The sequence below is a fragment of the Drosophila arizonae genome, chromosome 4 (genome assembly GCF_054131065.1).
Source record: "Drosophila arizonae isolate 15081-1271.41 chromosome 4, UAZ_ARI_1.0, whole genome shotgun sequence".
NCBI classification, from domain to species: domain Eukaryota; kingdom Metazoa; phylum Arthropoda; class Insecta; order Diptera; family Drosophilidae; genus Drosophila; species Drosophila arizonae.
In genome coordinates, this window is record NC_142924.1 from 7,043,282 (window position 1) to 7,062,251 (window position 18,970).

Sequence of the window (18,970 nt, forward strand, 5' to 3'; positions counted from 1 at the left end):
TTAATATGGCTTCAGCAGGCGCACACTCACACACGCACACAAATATGCACATATGTGTGTGTATGGGTGTGTGTGTGTGTGGAGAGAAGCACGGCAGCAACAGTGCGTATACTTTATTTTCTCAAACTACAGCCGCCGCATGCAATTCCCTTTACACCACATCGAAATTTCCCAGTATTTGTCGTGCACTCGCGAGCAGAAAAGCCCTAGCGAGGGTGTCAACAGCTGAGAGCTGCAAACCGTTATTTTGTTGCTAGAATACATGGGCCAGACAAAGATAGCAACAACAACAGCAACGACGACGACGACGCCAGCGCCGGCGTTAGCGTTGGCAATGCCGATGCCGATGCCGACGTTCTCCTCTTCGTCAGCGCCAGCGTCGTCGGCGTTGACGTCGCTGCTGAAGAGCAGAATTTCACACGCAGCCAGCATAACAAAAATTTCAGTCGGCTTTTTCACGACGCGCTCGCGGTTTGTTTGTTTCAACAGATTTTTACACCGATTTCCAAGTGCATTAGCTGAAAAAAAAGAACAGAAGAAAATCGGATTTGATTTTTGTTAATTTTCAATCTAAAATAAGCTGTGAAAAAAAACAAAACCAAAAGTCATGATGCTGCAGCACAAGCCTCTGACCGAAGGAGCATAAAATGTAAGGCTAAAATGGGAGTTTGCTTGAGTGTATGTGAGTGTGTGGGTGTGTGTGTGTGCCACAGTTTCTCACTCAAAGATTAAGCTGTAAGCTGCTGCTGCTGCTGTTGCGTGTGGCGACCTTACTTAACCCAACTAAATATTATGGCTACTTCATTTTCTTTCGATTTTTCACCGCTTGTATGTACCCAGCGCAGTTGCTGTTGTACCTTTGGGTGCCGTTTAGTAGACATTTAACCGGCCACGTTGCCTGCGTCTGTGGCACCAGCAGCAGCAGCAGCAGCAGCAGCAGCAGCCAGAGCGTCCTCTCGGCTGGTTCATTGTACTTGCGCGCAACTAACGAGGATGCAGCAGCGACGAGCAGCTGAAGGCAATTCGCAGTCAACAACACAGACTTGACAGAGCCAATTGTAGTGGGTGTGCACAGCAGGCAGGCAGGTGTGTGGGTGTGTGAGTGTATGGTTATATGTGTGTCTGATAGGAAACGTCATATCGTGTTTGCAGCCAAAATAAATATTGACCAAACAAATATAGGCAATTGCTCGATATATATACATATACATATACATATATATGGTATTGCTAACGATTTATCCCAGCATACACGTCAACAGAACTCAAGTACACACACACCCACACACACACACACACATATGTCAGTTAAATATATGCTCATTAGGTGTGCGTGCAAGGTAACGTGCTCAGTGGCTATTATGCCATGCACTGAGCAGAGAGACACGCGGCGTATGCGTATTCCATGTTGATTGCATATCGAAAGTCACTTCCAGGCCCGCCCTTAACTATTATGCATATGCATATATCAAAACACTTTTATGGCTGCCCAAAAGCTACTGTAAACAACAACAGCAACAACAACAACAATGATAGCAACAAGCCACCGGCTCTGGCGCCGAGACAAAGCGTCTGCCGCTCTTCAAGTAAACGACAACAGCAACAACAACAACATCAACTGGCAACGACAATTGAAGTAGACACAAATGAGCATGCAAGGAACCCAACTCAATGGCAAAGAGCGACACACCCAGACAGCACTGCTGCAGGAGTCAAGCAGGGGGCAGAGGGGCGAGCAACGTCTAAAGCCCAGCGGGTTGCCGAGTGTTAGCTTCGCATTACACATACGACGCGTTGTTGACGGTTTTACTGTCACTGCCATAATTGTAGTTGTTGCCGCTGCTGCTCCTGCTGCTGCTGCTGTTGCTCCTCCTCCTCCTCCTGCCCCTGCTCCAAGTGTAGGTGTTTGTTTGCCTCAAGTCCTCAGACGAATCGCGACATTTTGCACGCGATATTTGGTGGCCTGCCTACCCCTCTCTCTGTGTATGTGTGTGTGTGTGTGTGGGCCTGTGCTCCCTGTAGACATTTGATTTTATGTGCACTTCGTAAGTAGCACAAAGTTTAATTTGATGACTTGGCAAACAAAAAAAGGCGCGAATAACCACTCGAGCTTGATATCCGGCAAGCCTTTGACGGCAACAACTAGCTGAAAGTCATTGTGGCTTTACGTAGAGTTCCCCTATGATATACATGGCTGCATGTGTGTGTGTGTGTGTGTGTGCGTGTGTGTGGTATATGTGGGCATAAGTACAATAAATGTAGTAAGTTAATATCCTGATCCATAGTTGAGCGTCAAGTTTTTGTTTATGTTGCACTTCCGAATACTCTAGCTATAATGAGTATGTACTTTTGCATTTTAATATCTACTGAAAGAATTTAATGAATAATAAAAATGAATAGATTCCCATTTGAATATCTACTGGAAGCATTTATTAACTATATATTGATTTATATTTTTTTTTAAATATTTTTATACAAATATTTAGCTGATTGAACAGTTGCCAGTTGGCCAATAGTTTGTTTCTATATATACAAATATATATCCATATATGCATATTCAGCAGTATTTACATGTAATTGCTGGCCTAATCTGTCTAACTATCTAGAGCGCCTCTATATATTTTTAACAAAACTAGTTGCTATTGTTAATTAAGCATATATAATTATAATAGGCATATGCCTAAATTTGGCTTTCTATTGTGAGTGTGTAGAGCATATCATATAGTAATAGTATATCAAATATCACTCACTTTCACTCTAACTAATTCATTTACGCATTAGCTATCAGCCATGGAAAACCTAATTCAATGCAGCAATTAAAATCAAGTATACGTATCGATAATTTCATGCCAGCAAAAACTAGTTCAACTCTAGCCGTCCTATGCCAATACACACCTTCTCTCTCTATACATATACATTTATATACATACGTATCTATTTCTCCATAAGCTTCATTAGTCTCGTTTCATTCATTTACATATTAGAGCATTTTCGAGTCTTATCGAACTGCATCAAATTCGAATTGGTTTTTAATGCTGTTTGCATTGATTTCATATTCTTCTTCTACTTCACTTTCACGCTTTTTCTTGTACTTGATTTTAATTCATTTTTTTTTCTGCCGATTTCTATACAAGTTAAACACGCATAAAAGTTTTCATTGAAGAACTATGACGTCAATGTGCACGTTGCGTTTGTTTTCATTATTTGTTTTTATTAAACTGTGGCGCAACAGCAACAACAACAACAACAACAACAGCAGCAGCAGAACAGAATGAAACGAAATTAAGACAAAATAAAAGAGTAGAGCAATGAAAAATCAAATCGAAATACTTTTTCACTGGCAGCTGCAAATTCAGATACGGCATTAATTAAACAGAGGCAGCACTTGAAAGGGGCAGCAGCAGCCGTAGCAGAGGTTCCTTTCTTTTTTTTTTTGTATCTGCCTCAACTAGCTGCCACAGGCCTCTCCGGCCACCTTCAGCACAGTGTGAGGCACTAATGACCGCACGCTTTGCCTCTCTTTTTCTGCATTTGTATTTTGGCAGCCGTGCCAGGAGTCGGCTGATGCATTTGGATACTGCGTCTGGGCGTCTGATGGGCCGCCTGCCCAGTTGGTTGTCTTTCCTGCCCTGACAAGCGCATGAATTTATAATTGCTTCATTCCCAGGCAACAGGCTCGACTACGTCCATTCACTGCTCTAGGCTCACACGTTATCATGTGCCAAAAAAAAAAAAAAAAAAAAAAAGAAGGGACTCCTAGAGCATAGGGCGCTTCTGCTATTTATATATGCATCTGCATCTGCATATAAATATTCTGCGACAATTGAAGTATTGCCGATTGATAACACTATGCTACAAGGGAACTCTGTAAACAATCTCATTTATTCTTCTACTTTAAACTATTAAAGCAAATGCCTTGGAATTTATACTGATTGAGATTATTTTTCAGAAATAATCTATTTATTTAGGTCGTAGCACAAACAAAAACTGTGCATTTTGCTGTACAGTGTAATTGGGCATGACTGTTGTGTTTATTTTCATAAATAGAACAAATCATTTGGCAATGCAAATATTAGCAAAATATATGAGAGTATTTTGGCGAATACAAAACAGAAATTGAAGCTATATATAGGGGACTGCTATGAGATGTTGGGGTATAAGTAGGTTATAACATGGGTATAGCTAGGATATGACGACAGAATGACTACGGAATATCCAGGGAATAGCTAGGGTATGAATAGTGTATGACTAGGGCACGACAAGCTCATAACTAGGGTGTAACTATACTAAATTATGGCTAGCTGATTTGATTTGATTTTATTTTATATAAATTAACCCTTAATTAAAATTTACCATAAAAAACCTCATCCCTTACTATAAGAAACTTAATATAACAACAAAATAATAAAACAATTAAAAGTCTGAGACTATCAACTACAGAGCTAAGTTAGGCCTATAGCTCGATTCAATAAAGTAAAAAGATTGTACTTTACGCAGCAACCAATACCAAGAAAGCAAACTGACATAGATAAGGTGTAATCTTTTCAAGCAAAATACATACATACATACCGTTGCATATCGAGTTGCCCGTACAGTCCTGAGTAAATATTTTGCTTTTGCGTTTCGCTCATGCATTTCATTTAAAAGCATAACATTTACACTGCTTTATTAAAGGATATGCTCTGCATTTACATAAAAATCACAAAAGCAGAAAGCTGATTAAAATCTGTGTACTCGAACACTTTCATATATACATAAAAACTATAGGCGAAAATCTCTTCTTCTTCTTTTTCAACAGCACATTGATATAACTGCTGCCCTTTCTATTGTAGAACTGAGCTACTAAGAGTCGTGCTCTAATGCTTAATTTGTGTGTTGTAAATGTGTGTGAGGAGCAATTAAGAGTGGAAGCCAAAATTTTTTACACAAACTCTGCTTACAGCTTAACTCGTGGACGATGGACTAATGAGCAGCCTGCTGGGAGTGCAAGTAAGCCAGAGAGACGGAGTGACAGAGAGAGAGAGAGAGAGAGAGAGAGAGAGAGAGAGAGAAAGAGGCACAGAATCAGCCAGACAGCCAGACAGCCAATCAGCCTGTCACGCAGTCAAGCCGCCGTCGAACGCACGCAGCAGCTTAACGGCTTTTATTGGCATTGACACACACAGAGAGTAAGAGAGAGGGAGGGAGAGAGTGGGAGAGCATGTTTGATGTCACCTGGCTGCCCACCGCTTGCGGCTCATTGGCGCCCGCATTGATACCGCCGGCTCATATCGTCATCCTCTGGTACTTTTGGGAGAATTATGCACGCTATGTGGATAGGCACTTCTGTACGTGCTCCTGCTGGGACACCGTATTCAAGGGCCCCTACGAGTCGGGAGTGGCCGCATACAAGCACATGTACTTCAATGCGACGCCGAACAGCTTCAAGATGTGGATACTTACCGTCTTTGCGGTAATTGCACTTTACGAGTGCATCAAGCGGCTCATCGCATTGATCCTGCAGCAGCGTGTGCGCTACTCGATGCTGCTGCTCTTCCTGCTCTCCATCTTCTCGCACTATTATGCCTGGTGGGCGTACATCAACTACTACAACGACGATTACTACAATCAATGGAATCACCAACTGTTCTTCACGGTAAGCCTTCGGAATATTAGCGCACTTCACCACACAGTCCGGCCAGCCATGTGTGCTTGGACTGGGCGGACAAGTGGGTCCGGCCACTGGGCTATTCATAATTTATTACCAAAGTTCAGAAACACAAAACAAAAACAAAAGCAACAGAAAAATTTCGATGCTTAAAACTTGCACAATATGCGCCGGTGTTCGTGTTGAGCTCAACTTTCTATCCGTGCTTCACGTGCGCCACTTCTAAACTTTATAGGCTGCCCAGTCCAGCCACCGAATGGCCACTACTCTAACTATACCTATACAAACACATTTATATAATAGGTGCATATAATAGGTGTATATATTGCAAGCGCTTGCCTAGGTTAATGAGCATGGCCAATCGGCCAGGACCAGTTAAGCATACAAAGGCAACAGGTTTAAGGAGCAAAGGGCTGGAGAAAAGAGTTTGTCCTGAACCTGAACAGGCACAGAACAACAGTTCAGATTTCCATTAAAGATTATAACTTTTCATATTAGTTGTATACATAGAAAACTTTTGCATACATGAGCTAAACTCTGGATGAATGCGGGCTAAATTAACTAGAAAAAGCAGAAATAGAGCTTTTCATATTAAAATAATATAGAGAAAATTCATTCATACATGAACTAAACCTTCAAACAGAATTTCCATGCCAACGAGAAGAGCTTCGAGTACACCTTGACACGTGACTTTGATATATAGAAAACTACTTCATACATCATACATAAACTAAAATTTTTCTTACATGAACTAAATAGCCAATTATTAAATATAGGTAGACCAATATTAACTTTTGTTGCACAATTCAAGTAGATTTTAATATGTGGTTATTCCAACAAAAATCAAATTTTATATAAAATGTCTCCACGGCAACTTTTTAATTTAGTAGTAGGAAGGCTGTTGTCCTCTTATGCAGATAAAGCTTAGCCAAGAAATGTTTTCCTTTCAACTAGGGCATGTAATACATTTATAATTAAATTTCACCTGCCTTCACAGATAACGGAGCTGTTCTCCACCGTGCTGGTGATGCACCTGGCCAGCACAACGAATGTGGTCAAGCCGAAGAAGGTGTTCTGCATTGTGGGCATTGCGCTGCTGCACATTTTGGCTGGGAGTTTCGATCAGTTCTTCATGAATGTGGTGCGCGGCGAGGGTGCCGCCCATCAGGTGGTGCGCGACATTGGCTTTATGCTGCCGGATCTGTTGCATCTGATTGTGCCGCTGTGGCTGCTGCGCCGGGCGCGCAGTGAGAGCTTCACAACGCGTCCCTTCTACCGGGATCGGAAGCTGCATCGGGATATTGTGGCCATGCTGTGCCTGGTCTCGATGCTGTTTGTGCTCTGCACGATTTTGTGAGAACGAATCCTGTTGGGCGCCTACGAGGAGGCGCACGGCAAGATAAAGCCCGCCCAGGATGCTGCCGTCTTGCTGCTGAATCGCTATCGCATGCTGGCCAACAGCAATGTGCACAACTAGTGGACGACGGCGACGGCTGGACAGCTTGGCGGGGATGGACTGTGGACAATATGCTGCACTTGCCAGTAAGTGTGTTGGGGGGGAGGGGCGCAGCCACGCCCCTTGGCTTGTAGTTTTGTGCTTTATATTTTGCAATTTACGATTTGTGATAGTTTTTCGAAGAGAGAAAGAGAGAGATAGAGAGGGAGAGTTTTGTTGGGATTGGGGCACACAGAGAATATCGAAGCATATATATATATTGTATACATATGTATGTCTACACATACGAGTATCAACTAAATACTTATCCAAGTACATTATCAATACAGCAATCTGTTGACTTCCATTTAGAAATGTTGGAACATATCCCGCATATAACCGCAGTAGGCATAACTAGAACAAATATCACGAGTCAGCGATTCGGCTGCGATAGACCCAATAACGAACGATTAGATATTCTAGACACAACGAATGTGTAATTAGCATAAGCTCTGGCTAAGTTCGAACTGTTAGCAATTCGGAGGGCGTTTAATGAAGACCTCAATAGCCAAGTATTGCATATACATATATACATATAGATATATAGATTTACCCACCCAGTGTTACTCTATCTAAAATTTAGATGCAATTTAGACTGTTGTTGGATAATACAAATAGCATTATTATATATACACACACACACACACATACACAAACACACACACACACACACACACACACACACACACACACACTCACACTCACACAAGTGAATACGAAATATTCCATCATCGTAGTAGAAACCAAAATCCTGTAGTAATCAAAAATAGCGTTAAACGATATTGTTAAACATACACGACTATATATATATATATATTATACGAAATATCGAATAGCCTCTAAATATGTATACACCCACAAACATACACACACACACACATACACTCAAATATATATTTTTAGTATACAACATTATATTAAATAAACTTTAAGAGACTGAAAAAAATCAATTTTAGTTTTCATAGATCAACCTAAAGGTAAGTTCATAAAGTATTTTTTTTGTATATATATAATTAATTTTATTGAAATTTGAAAAATCTTTATTATGTCAGTGTAAACACACAGTGTATATAGTACTAGTCATATATACATATACATATCCATATATGCTAAAGTATATTTCAAATATGCAATTGCATTTTCCTAAAATACAATTTCGTTTTTCTCATTTTGTTTAAAACTTAGCACAAAAAATGTTTCATCATATTCGTTTTGTGTAAATTAGAAGACATTTGAAATGATTTACATAATATTTAGAGGGACAGAGAACAAACTATAACGTATTAAATATAATGGAATGTCGTTGGTGTAGTTGTGCACGTCTGTCCAGATATATATGTAGATATATATATATCTGGCCACACAGTGCATAAATGTAATTGGCTGGTTGATAACTTAAAGTACAATTGTAACTTAATTTGATAAACAATTTGTGTAAAATAAAGTCAACTAAACAAAAATGGACGGTTTTGTGATGACTATTGAGTGGTCAAAAGTACAAAGTAAAATAAAAATAATATTCGATTTGCCATCAAACAAAAGCAAAACCTTATCAAAAATCAGCAACCAATTATTAACCAATTTCAAAGCAAATGCATTGCTCAAAATAATTGGCAGTGTGTGAAGAGGGGGAAAAAGCCTTGGGTTCTATTCTCAATTGTAATTGTAATATTCGTTTCCTAATTCGTTTGATTTTGTGTGTGGATTTCTCTTTTATATATATTTTGTGTGCTCAGTTGTGTTTGTTTTTTAAGGCGATTGATTTTCAGAGATTACTGCTTCACTGTCTGTTGTTAGATGAAAATCTCTGTACGCTTTCTGACCTGATGGCCAGTGGTTGAGTGCAGTACAGCATCATCCGGATCATCGGCACCATCGGCGCCCTGATCCTCGTGCGTCAGATAATCGCCCTTGTGCCGATGCAAATAGCGACCAATAAGGAAGAACATCAAGAGCAGCAATAGGAAGAGGATGACGAGCAGGACTGAAAATGAAGAGCAAAGTATTAAAAATGAATCCCCATCGGTTGAACACCTCGAACTTACATGCCAGCAGCACAGCGTTCACTTCATTGTAAGCCTTGCGCAACTTCTCCTCATCCACCAGCGGTGGCGGTCTGGTCTCAATTTCAATGGGCGGATGCGTCACCGGCTCGACGCCGCAAAAGTCTTCAGTTAATTGAGCTGCAAGAAAGGTCGCAAATGTTAACCTGCTGTTGTGCTTGCCAAGCCAAGCTAAACTTACTGCCAAGCGATTTGACGTTATTGGGCGGATTCTGCTGGAACATCAGTTTCAGTGGATAAATATCATCGAACTGCACACGCGATACGCAGCCAACAAATCCGTCGGTCATGGAAGTGTTTTTGCCAATGTACATGTACTGAATGTTATTGAACTGTGCATCCGCTGACTCCTTGATATCGAAGTGATACTCCACGGGCTCGTAGTTATCCACATGCAGCACCACCGTCGAGCCACTGTTCCTACGCATAAAGCGCACGTCATGATACTGACCCAAGCCGAAATGCTTCTTGGGGAATATGATTTCCTGACGTTCAAAGCCAAAGTCAAAGACGCAACGCAAATGACCTGCAAAGGGAAAACAAAGCGATGTTAAAACATGTTCGATCTATAATAGAATAATTAGAGAAGTACCGGAATTGGAAATTTGTATAGTCAGATATTCGCCAGTCAAATTCGAAGAGAAGCCGAGCAAGAATCCCTTGGGTATGGTGGTTGTGAAACCCACACGAATGTTCTCAGCAATTGTGGAACGGAACGAGCCCTCGAACTCGTAGCGAATAATGGAACTGGAACGCAAATTGACGCCAATCTCTGTAATCGAAATGTATTAGTCAAGATAGAAATAATTAACTTATAGACTGGAGTACCATCTGCGCAAATGGGTCCCTTGAATGCACTCCAGCGGCAATCACAGCTGTAGCCATCGTAGCGCTCAATGCAGGTGCCGTTGTTGAGGCACGGACTGGATTCACAGCGACCCACGCAGCCAGTGCTAATGCCATAGAGACCGCGCATCGAGTACTGCTTCAAGTCAACCATCTTGCCATTGAGTAGGAGCGCACGTATGCAGCCCACGTAGCCATCACGATACTCAGTTGTGGAGCCAATCACCAGGTCCGAGGTCAGGTGAAGAGCACGCACGGGGCCTGGTGGCTCGCGCACTTCGGCCTTTATGGAGCCATCAACAACTAGACGAGCTTCCTTTCTGTTGCGCTCCACGCTCACCGTGTGCCAGTTGTTGTCGTTCAGATGGTAGCTGGTGCCTACGTTGACGCCCAGTGGACCGCTACCTGCTTGATACTGGAATTGCAACTTGTTGCCGCCAATCAGGCTTAGCTTGATGTAGTCGGTGGGGCCAGTGGCATGGAATAGCACTGCGTTCTCCTGTGTGGTACGGAATTCCAGGTAAATGTCGCCCGAATGACCCATATCGAAGGGCGGCAAATTAATGGAAGCATCGGCTATGCGGAATGTAACAACATTGCTGAACAGATCGTCGCCCTCACAGCGCATGGGGCCCAGTGTGTAGCGGCCATGCTTCTCATCCAGCGGTGTGCCAGTGTCTCCAAACTTAACCGCACGCACAGGAAGATGTTCCTTTTCCCGGATATCGCCGCCATCCTCCATCCACTCCAAGCTATTCGAATCGCAGTTGCACCACTTGGTTGGATCGTGACATTTGCCCAAAATGCCGCACTCGCACTTGCGTGAACCGGGCAGAGCGCCAGCCCAGTAATCCATGGGCTGATTGTTACGTGAGATCCACCAGGAGAAGGGACGGAAGTTACCAGGTTCAGCTATACAAATAAGTAACAATTAATAACTATAAGAAATCATGAGATTTAAGTAAAATGTATTTACAAGGCGAGTTGAAGAGACGCGAGGAACGACAGGAGTAGCTCAGACGCTGCCAGCAGCTGTGCGAGCGATTGAGAAGTGCTTCGATTTGCAGCTGATTGGCATCGTACATGATGGACTGCGCAAAGGAGCCAGGCTCCTGGAAGCCATCAACAGTGGTCGTATGCTCCTGACTGTGACTCAGTGTGGTAATAACGCGACCATCGGCTGAGGATTGAGCGGATTAGATTGGGTGTAATATAAAGCAAAGCGCACACACTCACAATAGAACTCGCAGGTAACGGGGAAGGGCTCTAGAGGACCGCTGCCATCGACATCGATATTCAGGTTGACGCGCTGCTGCACATGTTGCACATTCTTCAAAGCCTGGCAGGACAATGGATTGTTGGCTGTAAAGAGAAAATAATTGAGTTTCCTGTACACTTCTAAAGCCTTCCTATCTTACAGGTATGGCAAACGGCGCCCGCATATCCAGTTTGTGAGCAATCGCAGAAGAACTCCATGCTGTTCTGGTGGCAGATGCCCTTGTGCTGGCAGGGATTCGGGTTGCAGCGATCAATCATTTGACAGGCATCGACAACCACCTCATCGCCACAGCAAACCTCCTCGCCCTGCACCCAGTCCTGAGGCAGCTTGTAGTTGCCATCCACAGAGATGAGCCGCATGCAGCCCACAAAGCCATTCTTCTCCTTGCCGCCAGCTATGTAATACAAGCGTCCAGTGGCTATCTGCAGATTCTTGGTCGTTGTCATCGGGCGTTGATCGATGTTGAGGATCAGGCGATTGCGCTCAATGGATAGCACAAACGAATGCCATTTGCCATCGTTGAACTGCTCGTCGTAGTTGTCCAGGATGATGCGAGGCTTGTCCTTGGCCTTGAGATCAATCTTAACCTTGCCAAATTCCAGAAAGACTTTGATGTAGCCGCCAGAGTAAAAGTCGTGATGTAGCATCACTCCGCTCTCCTCGTACGTGCGGAAGTAGAACGAAACATTCAGGCGCTGCGAGTTCTCATAGCCCTTCAGTCGAACATACGAGCCGCGAGTCGTGAACGTAACGGGATAAATGGGCGGCGAGGGGCAGGCATAGATTGTGTTGACCTTGTTATACAGATACGCCTCTCCCAGCTCATAGCTTTCCTTCATGGTTCTTATAAAATTGGTCGAGTTCAAATAGAGGTTCTCCAAGCAACCCGAGAAGTTCTGTTGGACTATGAGACCTTCCTGGACGTTGGGCACGCCGCCCAAGTACAACTCTCGATTAAGATTGAGGCGGCTGAACTCGCCTTGAATGCGACCACGCACGATGACACGATCCACCGAGAAGATGATGTCCCGTCGATTGCGAGAAATGACAACATCGTGCCACACATTGTCGTCTAGCAGACTGCCCACAGAGAGGGAGGTCATGATGCCTGAGCCCAGATCAAGATTCAGCACCATCTTATTGTCCTTCAGCTGCAGCGCATAATAATCGCCCTGAGTGCCACGCGAGTACATCATGACACCATTCGCATAGGCCGTCTTGAAGCGGAAGCGTATGGACTCCTGTGACGAGGCGATGGGGTCACGGCGCAGATCATAGCGCACCAGTCCAGTGCCATTGAAGTAAAGGTTCTCAGAGACTAGGCGAGGAATGTGTATTGATTAAATATGATCTTGATCATATCTTATATACGTTGCATAACTGCAAGGGAGACTCACTGTATTCACAGCCATAGAGCTCGACACGCATTGAGATGCGATCATGCCAGCGTGTGGGATTGATGCGCACCCACTGTGCTATGATGGGCACCTCGAAGACATTGTAGTGTATGGAGTTGCCATCCGTGTTGCCCTTGAACATCTACACAAACAGGAGGATCGAGAGATTCGAAATGAATATTAACAAAGCCAACAACCGGAGAGACAGCCCATATTAAGTTAAGTTTATTTCATCATCAATTAAGATTTAGTTACGAGTGGGTTTTTGCGTAGTTAGTTGTGTAATTAGTTGTTAGTCACTGTACCTGCGGCTCGCTCGTGGGATTCACATACGAGCGCCAGTATTCACCATCATCCGAATATTGAACAATATATTCCGTGACAAACTCATCTGTGTGCATGCGTCCCATGGTCGCGATCTTGCGGACCATGTGTGCCCCGCCCAGATCGAATGTTAGAAAGTGATTATAGGTATTCTCGACGGGTGTCCAAGCAGCGTTACCTGCACCAGTTTTGCAATGCGGGTTAAGATTAAGATTAAGTTAGACAACGAGTGTGAAGAGCTAAACGAGCCAAAACCAACACATAAACACATTAAATAAAGAGGCATGCAAACAAAGCGAAAGCAAATAATACAGCGCAAATGCAAACAAAATAACAAAAAAAAAGGTTAAATATTAATGAAAATCTGTAAAAATGTGCAGCTGCCAGCCAGCCAGCCAGCGAGCCACCACCACCACCGCCAGCACCACCAATGCCACCAGAAGTAACTTAGCAAACACACACAGACACACACACGCACATTCAGTGATTGGATTAGTGTCATATGAAGAGGCGGGTGGTTCGCGCTTACCTTAACATTGCCGCCGGGTTCTTTATAGTCGGCAAATTCGAGATCTGTGATGCCGTAGCTAATGGTGTACTCGGTCACATACTCATTGCTGTGCGGGCGTCCTTGCAGCGCAATGTGCGTGACATTCTTCACCACACCCAAATCAATAATCAGACGTTGGTCAAAGTCCGAGCTCTTGGCTGACCACGAGGTGCCAGCTTTATGTATGGAGTTCGGGTGCGGGTGGGAGGTTGGGCAATAAAAATTAACGATACATAATTTAAAAATGAAAATAAAATGAAAACAAATGCAATTCAGGGGTTAGGGGGTTTCGATTAGCCATAGACAAAACGTTGCCCGCCAATTAAGAGGACATAATTTAGACCGATTTCGTTTGACAGCTGCAAGTGCTGCGACCCTATATATACATATGTATATGTAGAACCAGCAAAGGTCCTTCACAGCCATGGCAAGGGTAAGGGCCCAACCCTCTGTGGCAAAGTACCATTCGCATAGGGGTGTTAACACTAAAAGGACATGGGCAAAAACAATTGCTGCATGCGGAGATTTCGCTTTTATTTTTAAATGGCTGCACGCCGTGACCAAAGACTGTGTGAACACTCTGGGCATATTGCATCTATAGAGCATCCGATTGCCTGCGATTTATATGAGCTAAATTGCCCTCAAGTTGGGTTCAATGCCGCATACAACTTGCCCCATCGATAAAACTTTGGTTAACAATTCGGGTATAACACAATAAAAATAAATATATCAAAAAAAAATGAGGAAAAAAACAAAAGTCGCTGAACCTAGCTACCAAATCGCTACCCTTGCCAAGCCTCGTCCTGCTTGCATATATATGTATATATATATCTATATATATAAAGCAAACAAAGTTGTCTGGCCCATGTCTGGTGCCCATTAGAAGCAAATCGCGAGTGCCTACGATTTGGGTTTATTGCCTTTTGAGCACATTTCCGGCTTATTTCTGTGCTGTTTCCATATATGAGAACAGCTGCTGGCCACACCAGCATGATTATCAAAATCACAACTATATATATGTATATATGTACATTTATTTGGGAATCAAATATTACTAGCTATTCATGTCGTTTATGCGGCTTAAGAAGCGCTTTCTGGCAGTAGGCAACCACATCGGGTTGGTCGGCTTTGGGACTCTGTTCGATCAGCTCTTCGAACGGTAGAAACTCAAATTTCGCATGCTCCAGTGGCAGGCAGTTACGGAATGCAATGGCCGCACAGTACTTGGGCGTCAATAAATGCTCTTCGAAATGCCATTGAGTCATGGGCGTGCCATTGCAGCAGAGCGTGCTGCCACATAACGGCGACGAGGCCTCCTCCAGGGGGTGTGTCGTGTCCATGGCAAAGCTTATCTTCTGCAGATCAACTGTAATGCCCACGCCCAGCTCCTTGACATAGGCTTCCTTCAGGCACCAGTGACGCATGAAGGCCTTCAGCTGCGCCCGCTCATTGTGCTGCGGCCTGCCAATGTAGCTCCATTCCTGTGGCGAGAACTTGCTCTGCATGAGTCGAAAGAATTCCGACAGCGGCTTGCCGCCGTTGTACTCGATCTTCATGACATCCGTTCCAATGCCGAACTCAGCATCGTCTTTGCTGTCGCCCTTAACGCCCGCCAGCAGCACCAGTTTGCCCTGATGGGAGACATTGAAGCTGAGGGGGGGCGTGCTCTCAGACTGCTGATCCTGCACCCAGTAGGGCTTGCCGCGCACATCCCTCGCGAATTGCACTTGATGGTAGGGCACGTTGCTGCACGTGCTCACAAATTTACGCATTAACAGCCGTCCAATTAGCGAGGACAGAAAGTCATCAATAAAATGAAATTTCATCAGACGCTTCCGCTCCTCGGGTTGTATGGCAGCCACGGCGTGAGCCAGCTGCGGAAGCGTGGGCGTCCATGTGCTTAAATCGAACGCCCATCGCGAGCAGATGTGTTTGTTCATTGGATTCGAGGTGCAAACCGTATGCTAATGCCTTTTTATTCTATTCAATTACAAAACATTGTCGCCTATTTTCGCTTAATCAACTAATTTGCCAAAGCGCTGCTTCCTCTTCCTCTTGGCCATTCAGCCCAACGCGCCGACACGCCACGAGCGAGTTAGCATCGCCGAGCAGCGAGCAGAGTTGTCAACGCGTCTGATTATGCGGCGCTCAATTCAAAAATAATACAAAAACTAAGCACAACGATACTAAAGCATAAGGTAATCAAAAGTCTAAGCAAACTAAAAACAGTTTCAAAGAACTCAAAGAAATAATCAACGACAACGAAAGAAACAATGAAACGAATACGAAACGAATGTGTAAAGTATTTTGACTTACCGTTTAAACGTGCCTTTTCTGGGCCACGTTCAGTTAGAGATGATGTTGCTGTTAGAACCGCACGCTCCAGCAGTGGCTGATTGCACTCATAGTCGGAGAAATAATCGGAGAAGGAATCTGCAAAGCAAAGAGAATTATTAGACTTTGTGGTATATATGTATGTGATTATAATTGGTTTTATTTATTTATCCTTTTGCTGTACACTGTATATCTTTGTATCTCACTCTCTCTCTCATTTTGTGTCATTTTCTCTTTCTGTCTACCCCTCACACACTGTCTTTCTTTCGCTCTCTCATTTGGCTCCCTTACTGGCGCGATCTCTTTATCCACCCAACTCACAACTCCCCACTCCCACTCTAGGCGATTTTCATTAATTCAAGCACAATTCTTTAAGTAAACACGTGCCAGGCCATCTTCCAGTCGAGCACACTTGATTGTTTTTCTTAAAAAGTTCGAAAAATTGTCTGTCTGACCTAAATAGTCTTATTGGATAAATGCGCTTACATATATAAACTGTCACTGGCATAAATAAAATTGCAAAATTTCCGAGAAAGAAAAGTAAGTGATACTCGCTTGGACAGAGGCCAATACAATTTGAGTTCAAGAATATATTCAATTATAATTTGTCTATATATATTCGTTTTCTTTTTCTCTTTTTAGGTCCTTGGCTATAGCATCATGCGGCTTTTTGGTGCTTATTTTTATGAGCCATAAATATGGCCGGAGAAAGTCGAGCAAAAGTGTAAATGCATATATAATGCAATTTATTTATTGCAGTGCAATTTGTTGACTCCTCTGTTATCTCTTATTTGTGTAAATATTTGGTTGCCATGACTCGACTGAAAAGCTTGACTGCAATAGAAAAGTGCCCACTTAGACGTGTGGCACCGTTGATAACAGGGCACGGAAATCCTAGCCTCGACAATTGTCTCTGTCTGCGTTCCCCGACAACCCCCAAAGGTGGCGTCGCCTTTGTGGGTGCAGTTCCTGTTTAAACAGCGCCACAACCACAAAGAAAAACAACCCTTAGCTGACTGTGGCTGAAGAAGGCTAAAAGAGTTCACGTGTGCACTTAGTGTTTGACTTTAAAGCAGAAGCTTCATGCTTTTTACACCCATCTATCATTGTTTACTTCAGCTAGATTTTAAAATTTTTTATATGCTGATTTATTATCATAGCAAGAAATTTGCCAAAGAAATATTATTAGTATACTTATTTTTCTTATCAAATATGTCTAATAAGTTGACGTGAAACATTTTACGCATATAAAACTTGCAAGTCTCTAAGCTTCTTAAGCAACCCTATGGAGCAAGTCTTATAAAAATAAGCGTAGAGCGCACGAAACGCATGGCAAGGACTTTCAGCTTAAATTGTCGAAAATTGGGGTTGGAGCAGAGCAGAGCAGAGCAGAGCAGAACCATGCAGCAGATTAGCTAGAGTCAATCTTGATATATGTACACAGTAAAGTTATATACAATTACAAACATATGCCCAGCCCAGTAAGGAATATCCGTGACAGGTCGTGACAAGGAAGTTAGCAACCAGGCAGCCAACTAGAACACGCACATTTTGTCGAAAATAATCAATAGAATGAATTCAATTTGAACTAGTTTTTGATAACTCAACTAACTCGAGTTAGTTTCTTACATTATGACCTAACTACATGCAATTTCATTTCGTATGTTTATTATGATTCTTAGACAAATCAGTTTAGTAGTAATTTCAGCATGTTTTTATACACATAGATATTTGTGTATAATAACAATAAAAAGTATCTGGCTAATGTTCTCAATGATATATAAATATGACGTGACCGATATATTGAAAAGTAATTTCCGCCTGTTGAAAATTTTTGGAAGTGAGTATGATGCAAGCCTTGGCCGGCATATAATTATAAGCATCGAAATAAATTACCAATGAGAATGCGGAGAAATGTTTATTTTTAGTCATCAAATGTTTGCACATGAACTTTAAATGTTTATTGTTGTTGCTAGCGTACAATTAATTACTAATGGGAAACACTAAATGGTCGATCTCTCCGCTCTGAAAATCTTTGCCAGGTTGACATATGGTTGCAGCAGCCACGTGTTTACCTTGTGGCATGCGCATTGCAGTTGCAACTGCAACAAAAAGCCGGCATAAAATACGCGTCCAATTAGATTTTACAATGCTCCAATAAGCACAACGAGTTAAAATACAAAAAAAAGGCGTTGTTTGTTGGTTTTGTTTTGTTAGCGCTCTTCGTAAGCAGCGTTTTGGATCTCATGAGGTGGGAGAGAGATAGAGAGTAGAGCTCAGAGAGTGCACGATCGTTACGTTTTGAAGAGCGAGTTAAAAGCGAAGCACAAACAAAAAGAAAAATGGAAAATGACGAGTCTTCAGCGTTTGGGGAACACGCCCAAAACTTGGCTTAGACGAAATTAGAGTTTTTCACATCATGTAACGCTTATATTTCAACAAATCTTTAACTTTTATATACATTTGTTGAATATGCACATATTTTACCTGCGAATGCGATTCCCACGCTGTTGCTGCACAGCAGCAAAAAGCAGCAACCAATTGAAATTGTTGCCTGTTTTAGAGTTGGTTGCCTCATTTTGGCGTTTGTACTATTGAGAATCACCAAGCCACGCTTTAAAAACACATTTATACTGAATTATTTAAAAATGTTTCACTGAAATTGTTCACAGTTAATCTACACTTTTATTGGTGCAGCCAGCGGGACAATTTGTTTGGCCAACCCCGCGGCTCAGGCGTCGTCAACGTGAACAAAATGTAGTGTGATTTGTTTTGTTTTACTTAGTGAATGCACTATTCTTATATTACTTCGTACTCTCTGTTATGATTGTGCGTGCGCCCAGCCCAAACGTACACAGCGCTCCGTCGTTTGATTAGAAAATAATAATTAACGCTGCGACTAGATGACACACACGTCTCGCTAGATTCCCAATGACTTAATAGTATCGATACACCGACAATTCTAAACCTTATCGAGTACAACGAATTTTATAGTCGATAATAATTCTCTTAACATCACTACATCGAGTGTATTT

General features: G+C 42.7%; 3 protein-coding genes across 5 annotated transcripts; 1 reads left to right on the top strand and 2 right to left on the bottom strand.

Moving 5' to 3' along the window:
- The first annotated feature begins 385 nt into the window (after positions 1-385).
- On the top strand, positions 386-8,689 carry LOC108613977 (uncharacterized). The gene is made up of 3 exons (XM_089467287.1): positions 386-649; positions 4,943-5,635; positions 6,645-8,689. The coding sequence occupies exons 2-3, from the start codon at positions 5,201-5,203 to the stop codon at positions 7,002-7,004; spliced, it is 795 nt and encodes a 264-aa protein (XP_089323413.1). The 5' UTR covers positions 386-649; positions 4,943-5,200; the 3' UTR covers positions 7,005-8,689.
- Positions 8,136-18,891, bottom strand: Nrx-IV (neurexin-4). 3 transcript variants are annotated; one of them, XM_089467269.1, is made up of 13 exons: positions 18,751-18,891; positions 18,423-18,549; positions 15,918-16,034; positions 13,581-13,777; positions 12,728-12,869; positions 11,470-12,648; positions 11,288-11,413; positions 11,028-11,231; positions 10,034-10,963; positions 9,798-9,977; positions 9,387-9,731; positions 9,188-9,325; positions 8,136-9,126 (listed from the first exon to the last, which is right to left on the bottom strand). In XM_089467269.1, the coding sequence occupies exons 2-13, from the start codon at positions 18,511-18,513 to the stop codon at positions 8,936-8,938; spliced, it is 3,840 nt and encodes a 1,279-aa protein (XP_089323395.1). In that variant the 5' UTR covers positions 18,514-18,549; positions 18,751-18,891; the 3' UTR covers positions 8,136-8,935. The 3 variants fall into 3 exon arrangements, with proteins under 3 accessions (XP_089323395.1, XP_017863003.1, XP_017863002.1); XM_018007514.2 differs by lacking the exon at positions 13,581-13,777 and adding an exon at positions 13,033-13,229 and having other exon boundaries at positions 18,423-18,891; XM_018007513.2 differs by having other exon boundaries at positions 18,423-18,891.
- Positions 14,616-15,871, bottom strand: LOC108613797 (L-aminoadipate-semialdehyde dehydrogenase-phosphopantetheinyl transferase). The gene has a single exon (XM_018007522.2). The coding sequence runs from the start codon at positions 15,539-15,541 to the stop codon at positions 14,660-14,662; it is 882 nt and encodes a 293-aa protein (XP_017863011.1). The 5' UTR covers positions 15,542-15,871; the 3' UTR covers positions 14,616-14,659.
- Positions 18,892-18,970: the final 79 nt, after the last annotated feature.